A 22,679-nucleotide genomic window follows, 5' to 3' on the forward strand; every position below is an offset into this window, starting at 1 on the left:
AACCATGACTGAAGGATTGCCCTTCCTTTGGGCTTAGAAGGTTAATGTTAATGTTAATTCTTTATATCCATGAAAAAAATTGGACATGGTACAAGATATACAATGGCTAATTAAACAAATACAATAACGCATTCCTCAATATACAACTAATTGTTGAATAAAGCGTTGTAGGATAGTGATTATAACAGGGAGGGAGGGCAGGTGATGTTTCCTCCAGTTCATCCGGTGAGATAAAGAGAGAAAGACAAGTCAGAGAGTTACCTCTTCTATGTAAGCCCCACCCTACTCACAGTAAGACAACAGACAATACTCTAATCTTTCCTCTTAAAGCAGAATCACTCTTGCTTAAAGTCTGCACAGCTATACAAACAAAGCTGCAAGAGTTAAAGGTCCATCTCTCCCAAAGTCATGTCCCCCTCTGATTAGTGCTCCGGGGATTTTTGGAGCGTGATTACAGTGCACTTACTTTATAGTGAAGGATGACTGTAACGACTCCCTTCACTGCTCTGAAGTCTGGAAGCGAGCGGCTACAGTGATATCGTTTCATTTTCTCCTTGTAGCGATGTGCTCAGTAAGCTGGCTAGATAAAATTTTAATATTCAAAAAGACAAGGAAAAGCTGCACTCACTATACCGGTAAAAATATTCGTCCTTTATTTCATGACTTGGTTAAAAACAATGGCAAGCAGGGAGTGCGGGGAGGGAGAGGATGGACAACAGCCATTTTGCTCTTAGAATGAGCGCTTCTGCAGGTCCAGGTGATTAGTGACGCTACATCACTTCCTTAAACCAGTGGCTACAACGCCTACGTCACATATTAAAAACAAAGTTACAGATTCATAAAAACATAGAAAAGTCAGAACGGTCATTTAATCCCAAGGGACCATTGGCATTTAGACAAGAAATCCACTTAGCTTCCTTTGGCAAAAGCAATTTGTAATGATTACCACTTTTTGAGGGATAGTGTATGTATAAATAATGGACGAATTGTCTTCCCAATATAAAAGAAGCCACAGGGCAGAAAATCACGTGCACAATAAATCTTGATCTAAAAGAAATAAAGTCCTAAACAAAATGGGTATCTGGACCAATGTGTAATGGATTAGAGGTTCTCTTCCGTCCTGAGAAATTTCTTGCACTGTTTTCTGCCACTTCAGCAAGAAATTTCTCAGGACGGAAGAGAAAGTAAGTGTCTTGGAGAATCTGATTATTTCTGATTCTATCATTAATCTGACTGATCACTTTCTATCTCCTTATCATGTATCTGTTCTTTCCAAAGGTCTTAACTTTTGCCTTCCAGAGGATTTTGACTAGACATGAGCAGTGTTCGACTCGAACTGTTCGCCAATCTCAAATTCAAGCTGTTTTGGGCGGTGTTCGAGTCGATCGGCGAACACGACCGATTTGAAAAAAATTCGGCTGTTCGAGGTTATGTTCGATAACTGTTCGTGCACCAAAATCATAACTGGATTTTTTCTCAGTAATGCTGAAAATTAATGTTAATACGTAGTTTGAGTGTACAGCGGGGCGGGGGGAGGGGCAGGGGATGGATCTCTGCAGGAATAATGAAGATCTCCATTTTTTTTTTTGGGGAGGTGCAATCTGTCAGCCTATCAGCAGCGCACACATGGAGCGAAGTACTTTTTTTCACACAAGCAAGGGCATGTGTCATTGGCAGTGTCTGTCGCCACCATTTTCTCACTGCTGCAGCTGCGTGTTAGATGGCACCGCTGTTGCTGTGTGCACTATACCTTGTTAATTTCAAGCCAATTTTCGCACAAATCTACAGATAGCTTGGGAGTAGGGAATAGTTGTGATTGCAGTCCTTTTAATGACTAGGTTACATCATTTCCTACGACTTTTATCAGGCAGGTCTGTGCTCTTAAATAGATAGGTTGGGAGTAAAGACTTATTGTAATTGCAGTCCTTTTCAGTACTAAGTTACATCAGTTCCTATCCGTTTTTGCCAGGCATGTCTGTGCCAGTGCTGTGCAAGTTTTTTTCACAGCATTTGGCTAAATCTAGCAAAGCAAATCCTTTTTGGCCTATTGCAGAGTGTGTTAGTTAGTGGAGTAGCCTATCTGTGTTGCAAGCTACACCACCTGTGTATAGAATACCAATTTTTTTACTGCACCTAGTGAAGTAAAACCTTTTGGGCATAGCATCATTCTATTAATCCATCTATACTAACCTCCACCAGGTTGCAAATTAAAAATAATTTTTATCTGCATCTAGCTCTGAAAAAACATTTGGGCTTCTAGCAGTGTGTGGGACTTGGTCTATTAGTCCATCTATACTAACTTCCACCAGGTTGCAAATTAAAAATATTTTTTTTCTGCATCTAGCTCTGAAAAAATATTTGGGCTTCTAGTAGTGTGTGGGACTTGGTCTATTAGTCCAGCTATACTGACCTCCATCAGGTTGCAAATTCAATATCATTTTTATCCGCATCTAACCTAGCCAATACTTTTGGCCTAATACCACAGTTTGGCCTCTCAGCTCTGCTCGGTTCCCATCCATTGTTTTTTTGTGCAAACAACTCCAGAGTTGTGAATTAGTTAACCACCAAAATGAGTGGAAAAAGGCCTGCTGCTGGTGGAAAGGAGAATAGGCGTGTTGGGAAGGGGAAAAAAGGTTGTGTCCGTGGGGTAGGTGTTAAAGCAACAGTAACATCTGCAGAAGAAAGACCATCTTCCAGCCAAACTAAAATGTCTACTTCTTTTAGCGGACAATGTGATAAGATCCCTTTCTTACGGCCACGCCAATCGCTACAAATTCCAGATGAGGCACAAAAACAGCAGGTGCTTCAACGGATATCAAGTGCTCCTTTAAGTGGGCTCTCCTCCACCTCAACTTCAACATCACAAATACTCCAGTCCTCAGAGGTGTCACCCCAATCGCACTTGCTTCCTCACAGCTCCCAAATCTCCAGCTGCCCGTCTGAGTATGGGGTAGAACAGATGGTTGAGTCTGCAGAGCTGTTTACTCATACTATAGTCTGGGAATCAGAGGTCGGCTCCAGAGCTTCTGTGAATCCAGACGAGGAAATGATCTGCACTGATGCCCAGAATCTTTGAGTCGGATCCAGGACCAGACGCAGAAGGTTCTGACCATAATGTAGACCCTCATTCCCAAACTGTAACTCCTGTTGGTGGAGACAATGAGGAAGACAATGATGAGACTCAAATACCTGATTGGAGCGACAACTTTAGTTTTTTGTCAGGGCAGGAACAGGTTGGCTCTGAGGACGACGGGTGTGATAACACACAGGGTGATGATGATGAGGTTGGAGATCCCACTTACTGTCAACCCACAGTCAGCCAAGAGATGAGGTCAGCAGAGGAGGTGGAGGAGGATGCTAGTGACGACGAGGTCAGGTTGCGCCTTCCTGGACAGAGACGTAGTACTGGAAGCACGTCAACAACTGCATCCTCAAACACAACTCTCCCTCTGACCACAAGTCGTGGTGGCTCTTCAGGTCGCATGGGTGCTAAGCCTTGCATAGCCTGGGCATTTTTTCAGATCGATAAAGATGACCCAACTCGTGTTATCTGTAACATTTGTCAGCAAAAGCTAAGTAGAGGCCAAAAAATACATAGTTTGAGTACTTCATGCATGAACCGGCACATGGACATGAAGCATAAGTTGCAGTGGGAAGCTCACTGTGCTACAATGTGGCCTAGCCGGCCGAGCCAACCACCGTCTGCCATGTCTTGTGCATCCGCGGCCTCTTCATCCTCTGTGACTGGGGGGACAGCAGTCACACCTGTTTTGGGACGCAGACCTGCCACCTCTTTACCCGCAACAGCCAGCGTGATTGGCAGGTCATCATTTTCTTTGGAGGTGGTAACACCAGCTGGTGTTGAGCGCTGTCCGACATCGATAGCACCACCTTTGGATCAAGGCAACCTAACATGTCTGCCTGCATCCTCCTCACAGACCGGCAGTTTGCCGGGGATACCCTTATCAACCCCGTCTAAGAACAACAGCCAGCCCTCGGTCCCTCAGATGTGGACAAGTAAAAGACCATTTCCTCCTAGCCATGAGAAAGCTAAGAGGTTGAATTTCACCATCTGCAAGCTCTTGGCTACAGAAATGCTGCCTTTCCGCCTGGTGGACACAGAGGATTTTCGAGACCTTATGTCCGTCGCAGTGCCCCAGTACCAGATGCCCAGTCGGCACTACTTCTCAAAGAAAGGTGTGCTTGCGCTCCACCAGCATGTCGCACACAACATCACCGCTTCTTTGAGAAACTCTGTGTGTGACAGGGTGCATTTCACCACAGACACTTGGATGAGTAGGCATGGACAGGGCCATTACATGTCTGGGCACTGGGTAACTATGGTGACAGCAGGACAAGGGGCTGCTGTCCAAGTCTTGCCGTCCCCACGAGTTGTGCGTCAATCCTCTTTATCTCAAAGTTCCTCCACTGCTTCTGCCTCCTCAACCTCCTCTCGGTCCTCCACCTGCACCCAAAGCCTGTCTGGTCATGGCACAAGCTTTCTAACTGCGCAGAAGGGATCCTGCACACCTCCTTACTATGCTGGCAGTAGGGCTCAACGTCATCAGGCGGTTTTTACTTTGAAATGTCTGGGAAATGTGAGTCACACAGCTGAGGAGTTGTGGTCAGCTCTGGAAAACCAATTTCATGAATGGTTGTCTCCACTGGACCTGAAACCAGGGAAGGCCGTGTGTGACAATGCTGCAAACCTGGGTGCGACCCATCGCCGGGGCAATGTCACACACGTGCCTTGTATGGCTCACGTGTTGAACCTGGTTGTCCAGCAATTTTTAGCCCACTATCCCGGACTAGATGGCCTTCTGCAGAGGGCACGGTCGTTGTGTGCTCACTTCCGCCGTTCGCATCCCGCAGCTCAGCGACTTACATCTCTACTGAAGTCGTTGGGCCTGCCACTTCACCGGCTAAAATGCGATGTGCCTACCCGGTGGAATTCAACTCTGCACATGTTGCAGCGACTGTGGCAGCACCGACAAGCCCTGGTGCAATACGTTCTGATGTATAGCCTGGGCCAACGCGATCCAGAGGTGGGGACAATCACGCTGGAGCAGTGGTCTCAGATCATGGACCTATGCACCCTTCTGCACAGTTTTGAAATGGCGACGAAGATGTTTAGTGCTGACGATGCCATTATCAGCATGACTATTCCGGTGATTTACATGCTGGAGCACATGTTAAACAGAATTCGGAGTCAGGTGGTGGCACAAGAGGAGGTGGAGGAAGTAGAGGAGGAGGAGTTGTATGCGGAAGGGCTAACATCTGCAAGGTCCAGATGGTCGGCAGCACCAAGGTGACAGGCATGTGAGGGTGGGGGGAGATGGTTTTACCAGGGCGCATAGTAGCAGCCAAACTAGTGAGGAAGGTGCAGGAGCTCAGGAAGAAGTGGAGGATGAACTGATGGAAGACTCATCAGATGAGGGAGACCTTGATCACATTTCTGTTGTGCGAGGTTGGGGGGAGAGGACAGAGGAAGGAAGCATGATTGTTACCTCGCCACCAACACAACAGGGACTTGGTGCTCCTGGATGTGCAACACACATGAGTGCCTTCTTGCTGCACTACCTGCAACATGACCCTCGAATTGTGAGAATTAGAAATAATCCTGACTACTGGGTTGCCACGCTGTTAGATCCCCGGTACAAAAGTAAATTTGCAGAAATTATTCCTGCCATAGAAAGGGATGCACGCATGCAGGAGTATCAGCAGAGACTGTTGCAGACTCTTACATGTGCTTTTCCACAAAACACCAGTGGTGCTTGTAGTGAATCTCAGTTCCAACTTGCCAACCGTGGGACCGTCGAGTGTTCAGCACTCAAACCGTAACAGAAACACAGTATCTGCTGGTAACATCATTTCACCTCTTTTTTAGCCCATCCTTAGCAAGGCCACAGGAGACAAGAAGTCTGACACATAGTCAACGCCTAGAGACGATGGTACAGGAGTATCTCCAAGTAAACATTGAAGCCATGACTGTGTCACTGGACCCTTGTTCTTTTTGGGCTTCCAATCTGGATAAGTGGCCGGAGCTCACCACTTACGCCTTGGAGATCTTGTCATGCCCCGCAGCCAGCGTTCTATCTGAACGTGTGTTCAGCGCTGCTGGTGGTGTGCTGACAGATAAGCGCACGCGGCTCTCCACTGATAATGTAGACAGACTCACGTTCATAAAGATGAACAAATCATGGATCCGAAACGACTTTTCTACCCCTGTGTCATCCTGGGGAGAGTAAAAGCTTGATGATTGGTTAAAATCACCTCACCAACCGTTTTAAGCTTTCAAATTACTAATCATGTTTATCTGTATCTTGGCTGGAAAATAATTTGGGCTTTGTAGCAGTGTGCAGTACTGATTCTATTAGGCCATCTATACTAAGCTCCACCAGATTTAAAATTAATAATAATTTTTAGCTGCATCTAGCCCGGAAAATAATTGTGGGGCTCCTAGATGCGCAAGACACATGAGTGCCTTCTTGCTGCACTACCTGCAACATGACCCTCAGATTCTCAGAATTCAAAGTAATCCTGACTACTGGGTTGCCACACTCTTAGATCCCCCACACTCTTCGATCAACCTTTTCATTTTAATAAAGAACAAAAAAATGGTCATTTTTGAAATTATAAGCATCAGCAGCTTATTAGAAACTGAAATCAAACAGTTTTCAACTCAAAACTTTATTCTAGGTGATGTTACATTTGCACATAGGACCCCTTGTTCGAAAGGAGCTTCTGAACTCTCTCGTCCATTGAATTTGTCAGGTTTTGGATGGTTTCTGCTTCAATTGTTTTGCATGAGGACAGAATACCCTCCCAGAGCTGTTGCTTAGATGTGAACTGCCTCCCGCCATCATAAACACTCCTTTTGATGATGCTCCAGAGGTTCTGAATGGGGTAGAGGTCAGGGGAGCATGGGGGTCACACCATAAGTTTGTCCCCTTTTATGCCCATATCAGCCAGAGATGCAGATGTGTTATGTGCAGCATGAGACGGTGCATTATCATGCATGAAAATGATCTTGCTGTGGAATACACCGTTCTTCTTCTTGAACCATGGCAGGAAGTGCTGTTTGAGAAACTCCACATACATTATGGGGTTCAACTTTACCCCTTCAGGGATCCTAAAGGGGCCGACAATCTCTCTCCCCATGATTCCAGCCCAAAATATTACTCCACCTCCTCCTTGTTGGCGCTGTAGCCATGTTTGCGTGGGGTGTCCATCAACCAGCCATCCTCCACTCCATCCATCTGGACCATCGAGCGTTGCATGGCACTCATCCGTGAACAAAACAGTTTTGAAGTCAGTCTTCATGTATTGTTTGGACCACTGGAGCCGTTTCTGCTTGTGTGCAGTGGATAGAGGAGGTCGACAGGATGGCTTAGGCACTGCTGCAAACCTCTGAAGGACACTGCATCTTGTTGTTCGGGGGATGTTGGAGGCACCAGCAGCTTCAAAAATTTGTCTGCTGCTATGACCAGGCATTTTGCCGCTGCTCTTTAAACCTGACATAATTGCCTGTAGGAAAGAGTCCTCAATTTGCCCTTATCAGCACACACACGTGTGTACTGTGAATCAGCTACATACTTCTTGATTGCCAAGACACTTCATCCTGATCATCGCACAATGTTGATTGTAGTCATGCCTTGACCTAAACACTCCACAATTTGTTGCTTCTCAGCAGCCGACACATCCTTTTTCTTTCCCATTTTGGCAGAAAATGTAGGCTGCTTAATAATGTGGGACAGCCTTCTTAAGTAGTCTTGCCTTTCATTGGACACACCTGCCAAACTAATTAGCACAGGTGTCTGCAATTGCTTACAGTGATATAAAGAGCCCTGACACACATCACCATCAATGAGTTTAACTGACAAACAAACAAATTCTTCCCTTATCACTCCTAAACACTTTTTGCATAGTAATTTGGAACACAGTGTACATGTGCTTTTCCATAAAACACCAGTGGTTCACGTAGTGAATCTTACAGTTCTAACATGCCAACCGTGGTCTGTATGGAGTTGTTCAATAAAGGGCCCAAAATTAAGATAACATAGACGGGAGAGGTCTCTATGAATAGGAATTCCTAAGAATTTGATACCCTGTGAGGGCCAGGCAAAGAGAAAGTTGGACTGGATGGAATCCTGTATGGATTTGGGGAGGGAGACATCGAGGGCCTCAGACTTCGCTGCATTGATTTTAAAATTTGACCATGTAACAAAGTGATCTATTTCAGCCATAACAGCAGGGATGGATATATGTGATTGAGTGATATATACTAGGACATCATCAGCAAATAGAGAGCACTTGTACTCGGTGCCTCCCACCTCAATCCACCTAATATTGGGGTTATGGCGAATTGATGAGAGCAGGTGCTCCGTCACTAGGATGTATAAGAGAGGGGACAGAGGACATCCCTGCCTTGTCCCATTGGTGATTATGAAAGGTGATGAAAATGTTCTGACGCGCCCCTTGGGCCTTGGGACACCTGGAGCCGGACCCTTTTTGGTGGATTCTGGTGGTTGTAGTCTCCGTTGCGGCGACCTGGTTCCGTGGCTCAGGGCGGTCAAACCAGTGGCGGAACTATTTATGTGGTTTTGATGTTTAAATGTCCGACTACGCCACCCGTGGATTGCGGTCAGAGTGAACCGCTGCTGCAGGGCAGACCGCTGAGGCTGGTGTTGTGGGTGCAGCAGAGCGTAGTATAACTCCCCACGGGAGGAGTATAGCCTCAGGGCAGTGTATGCGGAGGATGGGGGTGATGGTGCAGGGCAGCAGCAGTAACGACACGGAGTCAGTGATGCAGTCCAGGGCCTTTACTCACAGTTCTTATTATCCAGGCCACTTCTGCAGGTAACGGCTGCCCACGTCATACTGTGCTCACCAGGTGAGGGGCTCAGACAACTCCCAGATAACTTTGGAGCGCTTCACAGGACCCCCTTTGTGTGTCCTTTGTCTGGCCTTTCTTACCAACCCTTCTGTCCGGCTGCCTCGGGCCTCCTCTTGGTAAACTTGGCGCCAGTTTCCCTGACCCTATGTGGTGCCTTCCTAGCGGGTGTAGCGAGGGGCTGCGCCACATAAAATGTCACAGCCTCTGGTTTATAGCTGAGGGTCGTTTCCCGCCTCCACTAGTTTCAGGGACCGGTCTCCCCCTTTGGCCTGACCCCTCCACTCAGGTGGATTCGGGCGTGCGGTGGCGATTCGTCCACACCCCTGGGATCCCTTCGTTCCTCGTTCCTGGAGCCTTCTCCGCTCCTCTTCCTTCCTTCTCCCTCTTCCAGGCCTGGGCCTCTGTTACTAGGCCCGCCTCCGGAGCAGAGCTCATGCAGAGCCCCTGCTCCCTGTCACTTCTGCTCAGACTTCTCTGCACTGAACTAAGATGGTTCCCACCTTTTATACTCCCTTCTCAATGCACCCAGGAACTGCTTCCTCCCTGCTCCTGCACTACAGGGTTCCCCTTTCTCTGTGTTCCCTCCCCCCACACCAGCCAGGGACAGGGACTGTCGTGCCCATCTCAGGGGCATATTGGTCGCCCTGCCCCACGGCAATGTGGTGTAATGCATGCAGGTGTCGGGGTCCTGATCCACACTCCATCCTTACCTGAGAGTGAGATGTCACACCTCTGGGTGAGGTGCAATACCTCTGTAGCAACCGAGCTCTCGGGGTGATACAGTTCCATTTATCTTCAGCCTAGGTGACGTATTGCGATACAGGGCCGTGATTTTGGCTATAAAAGGGTCCCCTAGACCCCTACCCCAAGCTTTTTAAGAGAATAATATATGGCGTGCCAGGAGACTCTATGGAATGCTTTCTCAGCATCCAACGAGAGTATCTAATTACAAATTTTTAACTGCATCTAGCCCAGGAAATACTTTGTGCCTAGTAGCAGTGTTTGCTAGTCAGCGGATTATCCCAGCTGTTAAGCAAGCTACACCACCTGTAGTTTGGACACTTAATTTTTTCAAAGGAAATGCTTCGGGACCCGAGATACTCAGTGAAGAGCATCAGGAGGCACCCCAAGGCATAGGGGCTGGGATTGGCGGTAGGACGCCTTGCGGTGGACCGCCGAGCTCGATCCTTATAAAAGCTTTTTAACTGCAGCAGCTTTAGTGGACGCTACTGGAGCTGGAATTACGCGGCTGCTGGCATGAGACTTGCCCTCCAAAAAATCCTTGTAAAAGGATTTAAAGTGTATTCATTCAAATTAGAGAGACCATTTAAATTAAAAAGCTTAGACCTGCCTCCACCACAGGGGGGCTCGCTCGACCCACCAGCGGACAGGCACCAGCATTGGGAGAGGGGGGCTGGCCGTCAGGGTCCACCGCGGCTCTGACACAAACCCGGCGACACGGAGGTGGCACGGGCAGGAACAGACTGGCCGTGTCGGCTTCTCACTTTTTGGATTTTAGAAGGGCATGACATGCCTATATATGTGTCTCCCCCTCCTTTTACTCCTCCACCTCTTTTCTTTTCGCATGACTATATGTACTTGTCACTTTTCCATGTGTTAGTTATGTCTTCTGAACAGTTTGTCAGCTTTTGAACACCTTTGAAGGTGTTTTCTATGTGTTTCTATGTGTTTTTGTTTGCCTGCCATTGGTTTTAACGGTGTTCGAAGGTGTTCGACGAACAGTTCGACGAACACAAGGGTGTTTGACGAACCGAACCGAACTCGAACACTACGGGGGTGGCTCAACACTAATTTTGACCCCGTTGAATTTAAAATAGATTTGTTTAAATCAACAAGGAAAATTCATCTTCATAAAGCCTTTGCACAGAAAGGCCCTGCACCGCTCCCCTCATCGGTACCTGAGGGGGAAGGTTCCTTGCAATTTGGGTGCCTTGTTTTTTTTGTTAATAATCCAGATGACCAGCAAGTATTTAAAGATGCGTTTTTTCTACATTCCCTTAATTCTGTTTGTGATCCTGAACCTGTTTTGAGCCATGTTATTAGAGATGAGAGTGATGTGAATGGTGTTGTTCCCCCTTTTAAAGGTGGAATATCTTCTACATACAGTACATGCCTCCAATTACCCCTGGTAACATCATAGACAATTTTCAAGACAGGGTTATTGGAGATGTAGAGTCTTTGATATATAAATCAGCGGCTCCTAATTTAACTAATGGTGAATTGAGAGCTTTAAATAATATCAAAAAATGGGATGATGTTATCATCCGAAATGCCGATAAAGGCAGTAATTTAGTCTTGCAGAAAAAAGAGGTTTATGTTGCAGAATCACTTTCACAACTCTCAGACTCGTCTACATATGTAGTACTGACTAATGACCCTACAACCAAAGATAAAAATTCATTGAGCAAATATGTTGAAAGAGGTATTTTATAAAAAAAGGGTGCTGAAAAACTACTGCCCAATTTCCCTGAAAGACCTTATTGGTACACGATACCAAAAACTTATAAATCAGCAGAAAATTCTCCTGGTCGCCCTATAGTCTCGGGGGTGGGCTCCCTTATGGAGCCCCTCTAGAGATATATAGATTGGCTGTTAAAACCTATGCTTAATAAAATTCCATCTTTTATTAAAGATATGGGTGATTTCTTAGTAGCCCTCAAAGAGATTGAATGGCAACCTGATTATGCTTTAGCCTCAATAGACATTGTTAGTCTTTACACAAGAATACCCCAAAATCTTGGGCTGGAGGCAATTAAAAATGTTTTGCTTAAAGAAGTTGTCCGGTCCTTTTTTTTAAATTGCCCAATGTATCCAGCATGTGGGCATAAGTATATTTGTAAATACCTTGTGTTACTGATAGCGCCGCTCACAATCATTATCGGTGGCCGCTCACAGGCATCACGTGACCCCGCGCTGATGTCACGACAAGTGAGGCGTTACTCAGCGCTGGGTTCCCCGCGATCGCTGCTGGGTTTTGGGCGGCATTTCCCCCCGTGTCATACCCAGCATCCACCACGCGCTTTCAGAATGAATGGGGAGAGGGAAAGGGTGCGGTGGATGCCGGCTGTGATGCAGGGGAATAACCCCGCCCACAACCCAGCAGCCACCAGTGGAAAGTGGAAGAGGGACCCTCGGCTGCAGCCTGGACTTGTCGTGACATCAGCATATGTCAGCGCCGGCTGCAGCCAGGGGTCACGCGATACCTGTGAGCGGCCAGTGATAGCGCCACTCACAGGCATTATCTCCAACACAAGGTATTTACAGAGATACTTATGCCCACATGCTGAATATATTGGGCAACTTAAAAAAAGTACCAGACAACCCCTTTAAGTCTGACAAGGGTAATGATTTTATCGCTTTTGTCATTGAGAGTCTTAAATTTGTTCTCTCTCATAATAGCTTCCAATTCCTTAATAAAGGTACAAACAGTGTATGGGGACTGCTATGGGTACGCCCGTAGCTTGTGTATATGCATATTTTTTCTTAGCAGTCTTTGAATTTCAGTATATCACTACCACCTCAAACCCTTATATTAAATATATTAATTCCTATTTGCGATATATAGACGAAATATTTATAGTGTGGGCAGGTTCAGCTTCTGAGTTTGTGTCTTATTTGAACAATGTCAATACCGCAAACATGAAACATACCTCGGTGTTTGGGGGAGCCACCCTTAACTTTTTGTATGTAGCAATCTCGATCATAGATGGCGTTTCCATACTAAAGTGTTTAAAATAAAAACACTGCCGGCAATTCACTACTACACTATCAGAGTGCACGCCCATGTCATATGAAGTCTGGACTGCCTTATAATCAGTTTTTACGGCTCAGAAAAATAAATAATACATGTGAAATGTTTCTGGAGCAGGCAAACAAACTCAAAAATAGTTTTTTAGCGAGAGGGTACCCTATTCGGGAGTTCGATGCTGCTTTAGAGAGAGCGAAGGGATTTTCTCAGCATAATTTGCTCTATAAGAAAACAACTAGGACTGTTGAACCAAATAGATTTATTTTTACTTTTAAACATGGTCCTCTTGATAATATTATTTGTAAAGCCATTCACAATAATTGGCATTTATTAGAGACAGACAAGGACCTTGCAGAGATTTCCATGAATAAACCTCTCATTTCATATAAAAGAAGCCACAAAATAGGTGATTTAATTAGTACACATAGATTATCTGTTATATCAAATAATTGGTTAAATAATTTTAGACCAAGGAGTAATTTCAAATTTGGATCATGTCATTTTGTGAGAACCATCTAACCTCTAATCCGTTACACATTGGTCCAGCTACCCATTATGTAAAGGACTTTATTTCTTGTAGATCAAGATTTATTGTGTATGTGATTTTCTGCCCCGTGGCTTCTTTTATATTGGGAAAACAATTTGTCCACTTTTTATATGTGTAAGAGAACATCTACACTCCATTGAAACAGAAAAAGGTTCCCAAAGATTAATAACACATGTGACTAATCACCACGGAGAAAACCCTAAGGTGTTAAATTTTCCTGGGATCGAAAAGTACACTATCCCCCAAAAGGTGGCAATCATAACAAATTGCTTTTGCAAAAGGAAGCTAAGAGGATTTCTCGTCTAAATGCCAATGGTCCCTTGGGATTAAATGACCGTTCTGACTTTTCTATGTTTTTATGAATCTGTAACTTTGTTTTTAATATGTGACGTAGACGTTGTAGCCACCGGTTTAAGGAAGTGATGTAGCGTCACTAATCACCTGGACCTGCAGAAGCGCTCATTCTAAGCGTCAAACGGCTGTTGTCCGTCCTCTCCCTCCCCGCGCTCCCTGCTTGCCATTGTTTTTAACCAAGTCATGAAATAAAGGACGAATATTTTTAAAGGTATGGTGAGTGCAGCTTTTCGTTGTCTTTTTGAATATTATGAACTGTGCTGTTGAAAGCTTTGCACCACCTTGATACCATATTCATCAGAGTTGTGCCTAAAGTACAGGTTTGCGTGTCTTTTGTGCCAAACAGGTGGTGCGGGTATTCTTTCTATTGTTGAGATAAAATTTTAACACTATTTGCCCACAGTTTACCATTTCAGTATATCTGCAGTCAAATAGCATTTTTGAAGATGACAGGTTCCCTTTAATTAACAATTCACATTATTTTGTCTTAGGAGGTAATCACTATAGTACATTAAAGTGGCCACTGTCTTGTTAGGCCTCATTCACTCGTCAGTTTTTTTCAATTATGAGAAAAATGGACCGATTTTCATCAGAATTTGGTCCAATTTTATCATTTTTTTCATACGTAGAAAAAAAAAGAAAAAAGTGTCCCCACCTTCTCCTATCTAACAGTCCATGAAAATCGGGCAGTACTCAAATGGTATTTGATTGCTGTTCGATTTTTCACAGACCCATAGACTTGCATTGCTGATTTTTATCTGACACTTGGATCAATATCGGACACGTCTCCACGATTTTGCATGCACCACTCATTCCATGAAAAATCATGGATATGTGAACGTCCCCATTCACTATTATAGGTACAAGTGCTATCCTTGAAATATACCTATAACACTCATATGAGAATACCTTACATGTGATCGAGGCTTTACTTTGACAAAAAGTCCTTGAATGTGAGGACAGGTGCCTGTGAGCATGTGCAGTAGGAAGCTACAGTGCTGTGTCCTGGAGATAGGGTTGCCACCTTTTTTCTTAAAATTTCTGGCTAATGTAAAACAGGGGGCATTATTTTGGGGTCATGATGCAGAGTGTGATGTTAAATTTTGATATGGGAATCATTTATTTTAAAGACAATTTAGTCACTTTTCATATTGGTTTTCCATCTACGCCACTTAAAAATATCACCCAGGTTCAGGGTAATTTATACATCCTGCTTTCTTGTGATTTTTGCATTTGTGAATACTGTACAAACATACCTACCATGAACCTGCCATGTACCACTCTGAGTTATAGGATGCTTTACTCCTGTAAAGTGGTTTAGCAATGTACAGTGCCTACAAGTAGTATTCAACCCCCTGCAGATTTAGCTGGTTTGATAAGATGCAAATAAGTTAGAGCCTTCAAACTGCAAACGAGAGTAGGTTTTATGAACCGAAGCATAAATCTTACAAACCAAAAAGTTATGTTGCTCAGTTGAATTTTATTAAATTTTAAATATAAAAGTGTGGGTCAATTATTATTCAACCCCTATGTTTAATATTTTGTGGAATAACCCTTGTTTGCAATTACAGCTAATAATCGTCTTTTATAAGACCTGATCAGGTCGGCACAGGTCTGTGGAGTTATCTTGGCCCACTCCTCCATGCAGATCTTCTCCAAGTTATCTAGGTTCTTTGGGTGTCTCATGTGGACTTTATTCTTGAGCTCCTTCCACAAGTTTTCAATTGGGTTAAGGTCAGGAGACTGACTAGGCCACTCCAACACCTTGACTTTTTCCCTCTTGAACCAGGCCTTGGGTTTCTTGGCTGTGTGCTTTGGGTCGTTGTCTTGTTGGAAGATGAAATTACGACCCATCTTAAGATCCTTGATGGAGGAGCGGAGGTTCTTGGCCAAAATCTCCAGGTAGGCCGTGCTATCCATCTTCCCATGGATGCGGACCAGATGGCCAGGCCCCTTGGCAGAGAAACAGCCCCACAGCATGATGCTGCCACCACCATGCTTGACTGTAGGGATGGTATTCTTGGGGTCGTATGCAGTGCCATCCAGTCTCCAAACGTCACGTGTGTGGTTGGCACCAAAGATCTCGATCTTGGTCTCATCAGACCATAGAACCTTGAACCAGTCTGTCTCAGAGTCCTCCAAGTGATCATGAGCAAACTGTAGATGAGCCTTGACATGACGCTTTGAAAGTAAAGGTACCTTACGGGCTCGTCTGGAACGGAGACCATTGCGGTGGAGTACGTTACTTATGGTATTGACTGAAACCAATGTCCCCACTGCCATGAGATCTTCCCGGAGCTCCTTCCTTGTTGTCCTTGGGTTAGCCTTGACTCTTCGGACAAGCCTGGCCTCGGCACAGGAGGACACTTTCAAAGGCAGTCCTGGCCGTGGAAGGCTAACAGTAGTTCCATAAGCCTTCCACTTACGAATGATGCTCCCAACAGTGGAGACAGGTAGGCCCAACTCCTTGGAAAGGGTTTTGTACCCCTTGACAGCCTTGTGACCCTCCACGATCTTGTCTCTGATGGCCTTGGAATGCTCCTTTGTCTTTCCCATGTTGACCATGTCTGAGTGCTGTTCACAAGTTTGGGGAGGGTCTTAAATAGTCAGAAAAGGCTGGCAAAAGAGATCTTTAATCCACACATGTGAAGCTCATTATTCTTGGTGCCTGAACTACTTCTTAATACTTTAGGGGGACCAAACAGAATTCTTGTGGTTTGAGGGGTTGAATAATAAATGACACTCTGAATTAACTTTTAACGTTTTTAAAAAAAAAAAAAAAAAAAATTTGCTGCAGTGCATTTCCCACTTCCAGGCTGATCTACAGTACAAATGTCACAATGCCAAGGCAATTCCGCATGTGTCAACCAGCTAAATCTGCAGGGGGTTGAATACTACTTGTATGCACTGTATATTGGCCTGACGGAAACCAAAATATTTCTACAGCAAATGGACACACAAAGCTTAGTGTGAGACTGCCCTGAGTTAACTCCTTTCATTTCGATTCACATGGCTGGGCAGGCTGGCAGTGCAGTCTGCGGCTCTCTGCTCCCTTGCCTTACCGCCTCGCTTCGGTTCCAGTGCCACACTTGACCAACTGCTGACACCGCTAACAATCATAGGACTAGCCAGCCTAGCAAAATAATAGCAATTAATTCACATAAGAACTAACCTTGATGTGCATGCACTGTTTTATAATGAAAAATACAGCCATTTGCTATTGTCAGTAATAACATATAACTTTTACCGGCCTCTAAGCGTAAATACCAGCTATGCTAGTAATTTATCGGCCAGGTGGCCACCCTATCTGTAGAAAGCTTGACAGTTCAAGGTATAGTTTACCTCCAGGTCACAGCAGTGGATCTTTCTACAGCATATGCTCAAAGATACCCTGGTAGTCAGACTAGATGAGGGGTCTCAAACACACGGCCCAGGGGTCACATGCGGCCCTTAAGGATACCAACTGTGACCTGCAGAGCACAAGAGCTCCCGAGACATCCGCGGGACAGCAAAGAGCAGTCTTGAAGGAGGAGCACACCAGCAGCCCTTAACGGCATCATGCCGGAGCACAGTGTGTCAGAGTGCAGAGGTGTTGGTGTTTCCCATGCTGTTGGAAGTGAATATGGGGATGATGATATTTTATTAACCACATATCGTCACAAGCAAACCGACAACATCATCAGTACATAGTTGCCTTGTGGTCTTGTGGTTTTTACAAAATTTACTGTCATTTCAACAGATATCTCTCACCTCAAGTTGTCCCAACCCATGCCAGTGACCACCTCATCATCAATCCTGTCTACATTCTCTAAAGGACCCTTTCTGTGTGGTCAAAATATATGTTTTAATGGTGGTACATGCATTAAAGAAAACTTCACAGAAACATGCAGGTAAAAATTATTTTTTTATTTTTTTATTACATACATACATGAATACTTTGGTGAACTTGTGAGGGTTGCACGAGCTAATTGTTTTGCTACGACTGCTGAAACTAATAAAACAAATTACTTTAGGATTGTGTGTGATGCTATTTGATATTGTTAAGGCCATATACTCTCAGATGACTCAGAAACCCCATAATGCATTAGCAAGCAAGGAATCAGCTCATATTATAAAATGAATATGAACTTTAGTGATGCAATATATGTACAGTAGATAGGAGGTATAAAGCTTGGTTTTCTCATCTTCTGTTATATGGAGGCACAAACATATCAGTTTCAAGTAGCAGAATCCTTTTAAGCTCTATGTAGAAATAGGAAGTCTCATTGTCTCTTTTCTTTGCATGAGTCATTATTAGAACTACAATTCTATATCATTGCAAAGTGGGATGGGCTCAGTATGGTTAACAGACAACACGGTGAGCTCAGCATGAAGAAGGGGCAGCATGGGTGGGCTCTGTATAGTTCAGTGTCAGCATGCAGTGGGCTCATTATGGTTATGGGGCAGCATGGCGTGGGCTCAGTAAGGTTAAGGGGTATAATCGTTTGTGCTCAGTATGGTTAAGGGGCAGATTGGGTGGCTCGGTATTGTTAAGGGCCTGCATGGGGTGCGCTCAGCAAGGTTAAAGAGCAGCACATAGGACTTAATATAAAGAGAGAGCTATATTAGGGTCAATATGGAGAAGCAGCATGGGGAGCTTAGTGTGAAGAGAGTGCAGCATGGCATGGGCTTAGTATGGAGAAGGAGCAACATGGGGGTCTCAATATGGAGAAAGGACTGCATGGGTTGTTCAGAATGGAGAAGGGGTAGCCTGGTTGGCTCAGTGTGAAGGAGTGGTGTGAGGGCTCAGTATGTAGAAGGGTTAGTGTACGGGGCTCATTATAGAAAAGTGGCAGCTTGGGTGGCTTAGTATGGAGAAAGAGCAGTCTTGTGGCTCAGTATGGAGAAAGGGAATCTTGGAGGATTCAGTATGAAGAAAGGGTAGCGTAGGGGGCCCAGTATGGAGAAGGGGCAGCATGGGGTTCTCAGAGTGGAGAAGGGGGCGGTGTGGGGTTTTCAGTATGGAAAAGAGGGCAACGTGGGGTTTTCAGTATGGAAAAGGGGGCGGGATGGGGTTCTCAGTATGCAAAAGCGGGTGGTGTGAGATTCGCAGTATGGAAAAGGGTTGACATGGAGTTCTCAGTATGGAAAAGGGGGCAGCGTGGTGTGGGCTCAGCATGGAAAAGGTGTAGCATAGGGGGCTTAGTATGGAGAATGGGACAGCTTGGTGTTCTCAGTATGTAAAAGGGGCAGCATGGAGGCTTAGTATGGAGAAGGAGTAAAATGTTAGACTCTATTGAGAGAGCAGTATGGGGGGCTCATTATGACGAGAGGGCAACATTTTCTCAGTATGGAGTGGGGGTAACGTGATGGAGACAGTGTGAAGAGGGGGCAGCATAGATTGACAGTATGAACAGGGGGCAGCATGGGGTGTGGGCAATGTGAAGATCGTAGTTCATAAGTGAGGAGGGTGCAATGGGAATAAATAATAAGAGATTAGTGGCAGTTTTAGTTTATATAGTTCATGTACTGATGATTTATTAATGTAGATGTTGTAATTTTTAATTTATCAGAAATAATACTTGATCATTAGTGTGCTGCACTGAAAATATAGCTGTCTGAATTAGGCCGTATTTGTCAGCTGGAGAAGTGTTTGACTAAAGTCCCCATACATTTGGATGATCCAGAAGAGTATTGGGAGAATGTCATATGGTCAGATGAAACCAAAGTAGAACTGTTTGGTAGAAACACAACTCGTCATGTTTGGAGGAGAAAAAATGCTGAGTTGCATCCAAAGAACACCACACCTACTGTGAAGCATGGGGGTGGCAACATCATGCTTTGGGGCGCTTTCTCTGCCAAGTGACCAGGACGACTGATCCGTGTACATGAAAGAATGAATGGGGCCATGTATTGTGAGATTTTGAGTGCAAACCTCTTTCCATCAGCAAGGGCATTGAAGATGAAACGGGGCTGGGTCTTTCAGCATGACAATAATCCCAAGAACACCGCCAGGGAGACGAAGGAGTAGTTTCGTAAGAAGCATTTCAAGGTCCTGGAGTGGCCTAGCCAGTCTACAGATCTAAACCCTATAGAAAACCTTTGGAGGAAGTTGAAAGTCCGAGCTGCCCAGCGACAGCCCGAAAAAAATCACTGCTGTAGAGGAGATCTGCATGGAGGAATGGGCTAACCTACCAGCAACAGTGTGTGCTACCCTTGTGAAGACTTACAGAAAACGTTTGACCTCTGTCATTGCCAACAAAAGATATATAACAAAGTATTGAGATGAACTTTTGTAATTGACCAAATACTTATTTTCCACCAAAATTTGAAAAAATGTTTTTTCCAGATCAGACAATGTGATTTTTCAGGATTTGTTTTCTCATTTTGTCTCTCATAGTTGAGGTCTACCTATGATGTCAATTACAGGCCTCTCTCATCTTTTTAAGTGGGAAAGCTTGCACAATTGGTGGCTGACTAAATACTTTTTTTCTCCACTGTATGCACAAGACGTTTTTTAGATGTCTGCAAATTCCATGTAAGAGATGTTTTAGGACATGCCGGCATCTTTTGTGCTAAAGCTACTTTTTTTTTTTGCTTCTATTCAGTCCTCTTTTGTAACATCTTTTGGCCATCGTTTTTTAATTAAATCATATTAAATAAACTAGGGATCACTTTGTTTAACCGCTCCGCGTCTTTAGAAACCTGAAGCAGTTAAAAGAAGCTCAAAAGACTGAACATACAGTTGAAATCAGAAGTTTACATACATTATTTAAAAAGACACGTATGCATGTTTTTCTCAATATCTGACATGAAATCAGAATAAACCTTTCCCGTTTTAGGTCAATTAGGATTACCATAATTTTTAATATTTGACAAATGCCAGAATAATGAGAGAGAATGTTTTAAGGCATTTTTACTACTTAATGCAAAGTCAAAAGATTACATACATTTCATTAGTACCATTGCTCTTAAACTGAATGACTTGGGTCAAACGTTTGGGATATCCTTCCACAAGCTTCTCACAATAGTTGGTCGGAATTTGGGCCCAGACAAAACTAGTGTAACTGATCCAGGTTTGTAGGTCGCCTTGCTCGCACCTGCCTTTTCAACTTTGCCCATAAATTTTCAATAGGATTGAGACCAGGGCTTTGTGACGGCCACTCCAAAACATTGACTTTGTTATCCTTAAGCCACTCAACTGTATGATCAGCAAGTCTTTTTACACTGCATGGCATATATCCAGTCTTTTTAGAGTTTATTTTGCACTTTTTCAGGTGGGTTACGGAACTCATAGATGAATTAGATAGACAGCGTCCAATCATAGATGACAAATATTCAAAACTTCTTTATTCTGCCATAAAGTGCAATGTTTTGACCTACCATGGGTCTTTTTCAAGAATAACAAAATGGTGTAAGAGGCCAGGTTCAAATATAATAGATCGTTAATGAAGTACCAATCAGGAAGTGAGGTCATCCCCTCAAATAATTATACATTGAAAATCCACAGATAATATACAAAGTGCTGGTGCAAAAATACGTATCAAAGATACACTTCACATATATACATATAGAACGCCATAAAGCATACAGGAATCACATATTACTCAGTAACCTATTGCACATACATTATAGAATTCCAGGAGGTGGAAAAGGGGTTGTGTCATGATCAACCAATCACATTAAAGCATCCTTGTCACCAGTAGGGGGCATGACAGCTTAAAGTACCTAGGGCAGCATGAACATCAAATATGGCCCTGCGTAGATGTAGACTTGTAGACCATAGTTAGGCTTCCAGTTGTCATAATAACCCATATCATTGCGGGAGCATCTATGGAATAGAAGCCGTCTATTTTGTGGTGTGATCGTGTGCTACCTGTCTAAAGCTTTATAATTAAGATATTACCTTTATTTGTAATCTTGCCTGTGATAAAGAAAAATCGCCACGCTAAACATTTTTAAAAAAATATGTTCAACAGAAAATGAATTGAAACAATAAGAAATTATCTGGCAATATAGTACATTCCTGTTAAGGTCTATTGAGACTTGAGCATACATATCTTTCTTTGTACATAAAGTCTTCTGTTTTATTACAGGTGCCCAATATATGAAGATATATGGTTTACAGGTGAAAGATGCGAGATTTTCAACACTGGAAGCTTGTGTGTGTTTCCATCCTTCATTACACTTTTAGTAGTGATTCTAGTAATTGTGAGCACACTGTTTTAGTAATCAAACCCTTTACCTGTACAGTTTTCAATTTTCTGTAAATTAAAGTTTCTGCCAATTTTCTGTAAATTAAAACTAATGTAATTATTAATTGTCAAGTGAATATTATTCAAGTCACTGTAATTAAACAAATAGAAATAAATTGATGTATCCTTTGTTTCTTGCTTTATACTGCTGCTGTATACATCTTTACTGCCTAACTATTGCATATACAGGCAACCACATAGTACACTGTGTTCCAAATTATTATGCAAATAATATTTTCTCAGATTTTCCCAAATTACCTGTATGAATTGCAGTCATTGTAATTTTCCAGTCAAATAACTATTAGAGTACAATTGAAAGGTTTTTGTACAAACTGCCTATGATAACAGTATATTTTTAAAAAAATAAAACAATCAAACTGCACTCAAAATGGATGTTCCAAATTATTATGCACAGCAGAGTTTTCAACCTTTTCATTTTAATAAAGAACAAAAAAATGGTCATTTTTGAAATTATAAGCATTAGCAGGTTATTACAAACTGAAATCAAACAGTTTTCAACTCAAAACTTTATTCTAGGTGATGTTACATTTGCACATAGGACCCCTTGTTCGAAAGGAGCTTCTGAACTCTCTCGTCCATTGAATTTGTCAAGTTTTGGATGGTTTCTGCTTTAATTGTTTTGCATGAGGACAGAATACCCTCCCAGAGCTGTTGCTTAGATGTGAACTGCCTCCGGCCATCATAGACACTCCTTTTGATGATGCTCCAGAGGTTCTCAATGGGGTTGAGGTCAGGGGAGCATGGGTGCCACACCATAAGTTTGTCCCCTTTTATGCCCACAGCAGCCAGAGATGCAGATGTGTTATGTGCAGCATGAGACGGGGCATTATCATGCATGAAATGATCTCGATGGTCCAG

At 43.8% G+C, this 22,679-nt stretch overlaps 1 protein-coding gene across 1 annotated transcript in view; it reads left to right on the forward strand.

Moving 5' to 3' along the window:
* LOC141265747 (meprin A subunit beta-like) overlaps positions 1–21,890 on the forward strand; it is a 108,757-nt gene extending 86,867 nt beyond the window's left edge. The window contains exons 13-14 of the mRNA XM_073679208.1: positions 17,306–17,456; positions 21,642–21,890. Coding sequence (XP_073535309.1) covers positions 17,306–17,456; positions 21,642–21,774 — 284 coding nt within the window. The 3' untranslated portion in view covers positions 21,775–21,890. The remainder of the gene's footprint in view (positions 1–17,305; positions 17,457–21,641) is intronic.
* The last annotated feature ends 789 nt before the right edge of the window (positions 21,891–22,679 follow it).

Source organism: Phyllobates terribilis, unplaced genomic scaffold (assembly GCF_046119375.1).
Source record: "Phyllobates terribilis strain yellow unplaced genomic scaffold, ASM4611937v1 Scaffold_4__5_contigs__length_816908805, whole genome shotgun sequence".
In the NCBI taxonomy this organism is placed as follows: Eukaryota; Metazoa; Chordata; class Amphibia; order Anura; family Dendrobatidae; genus Phyllobates; species Phyllobates terribilis.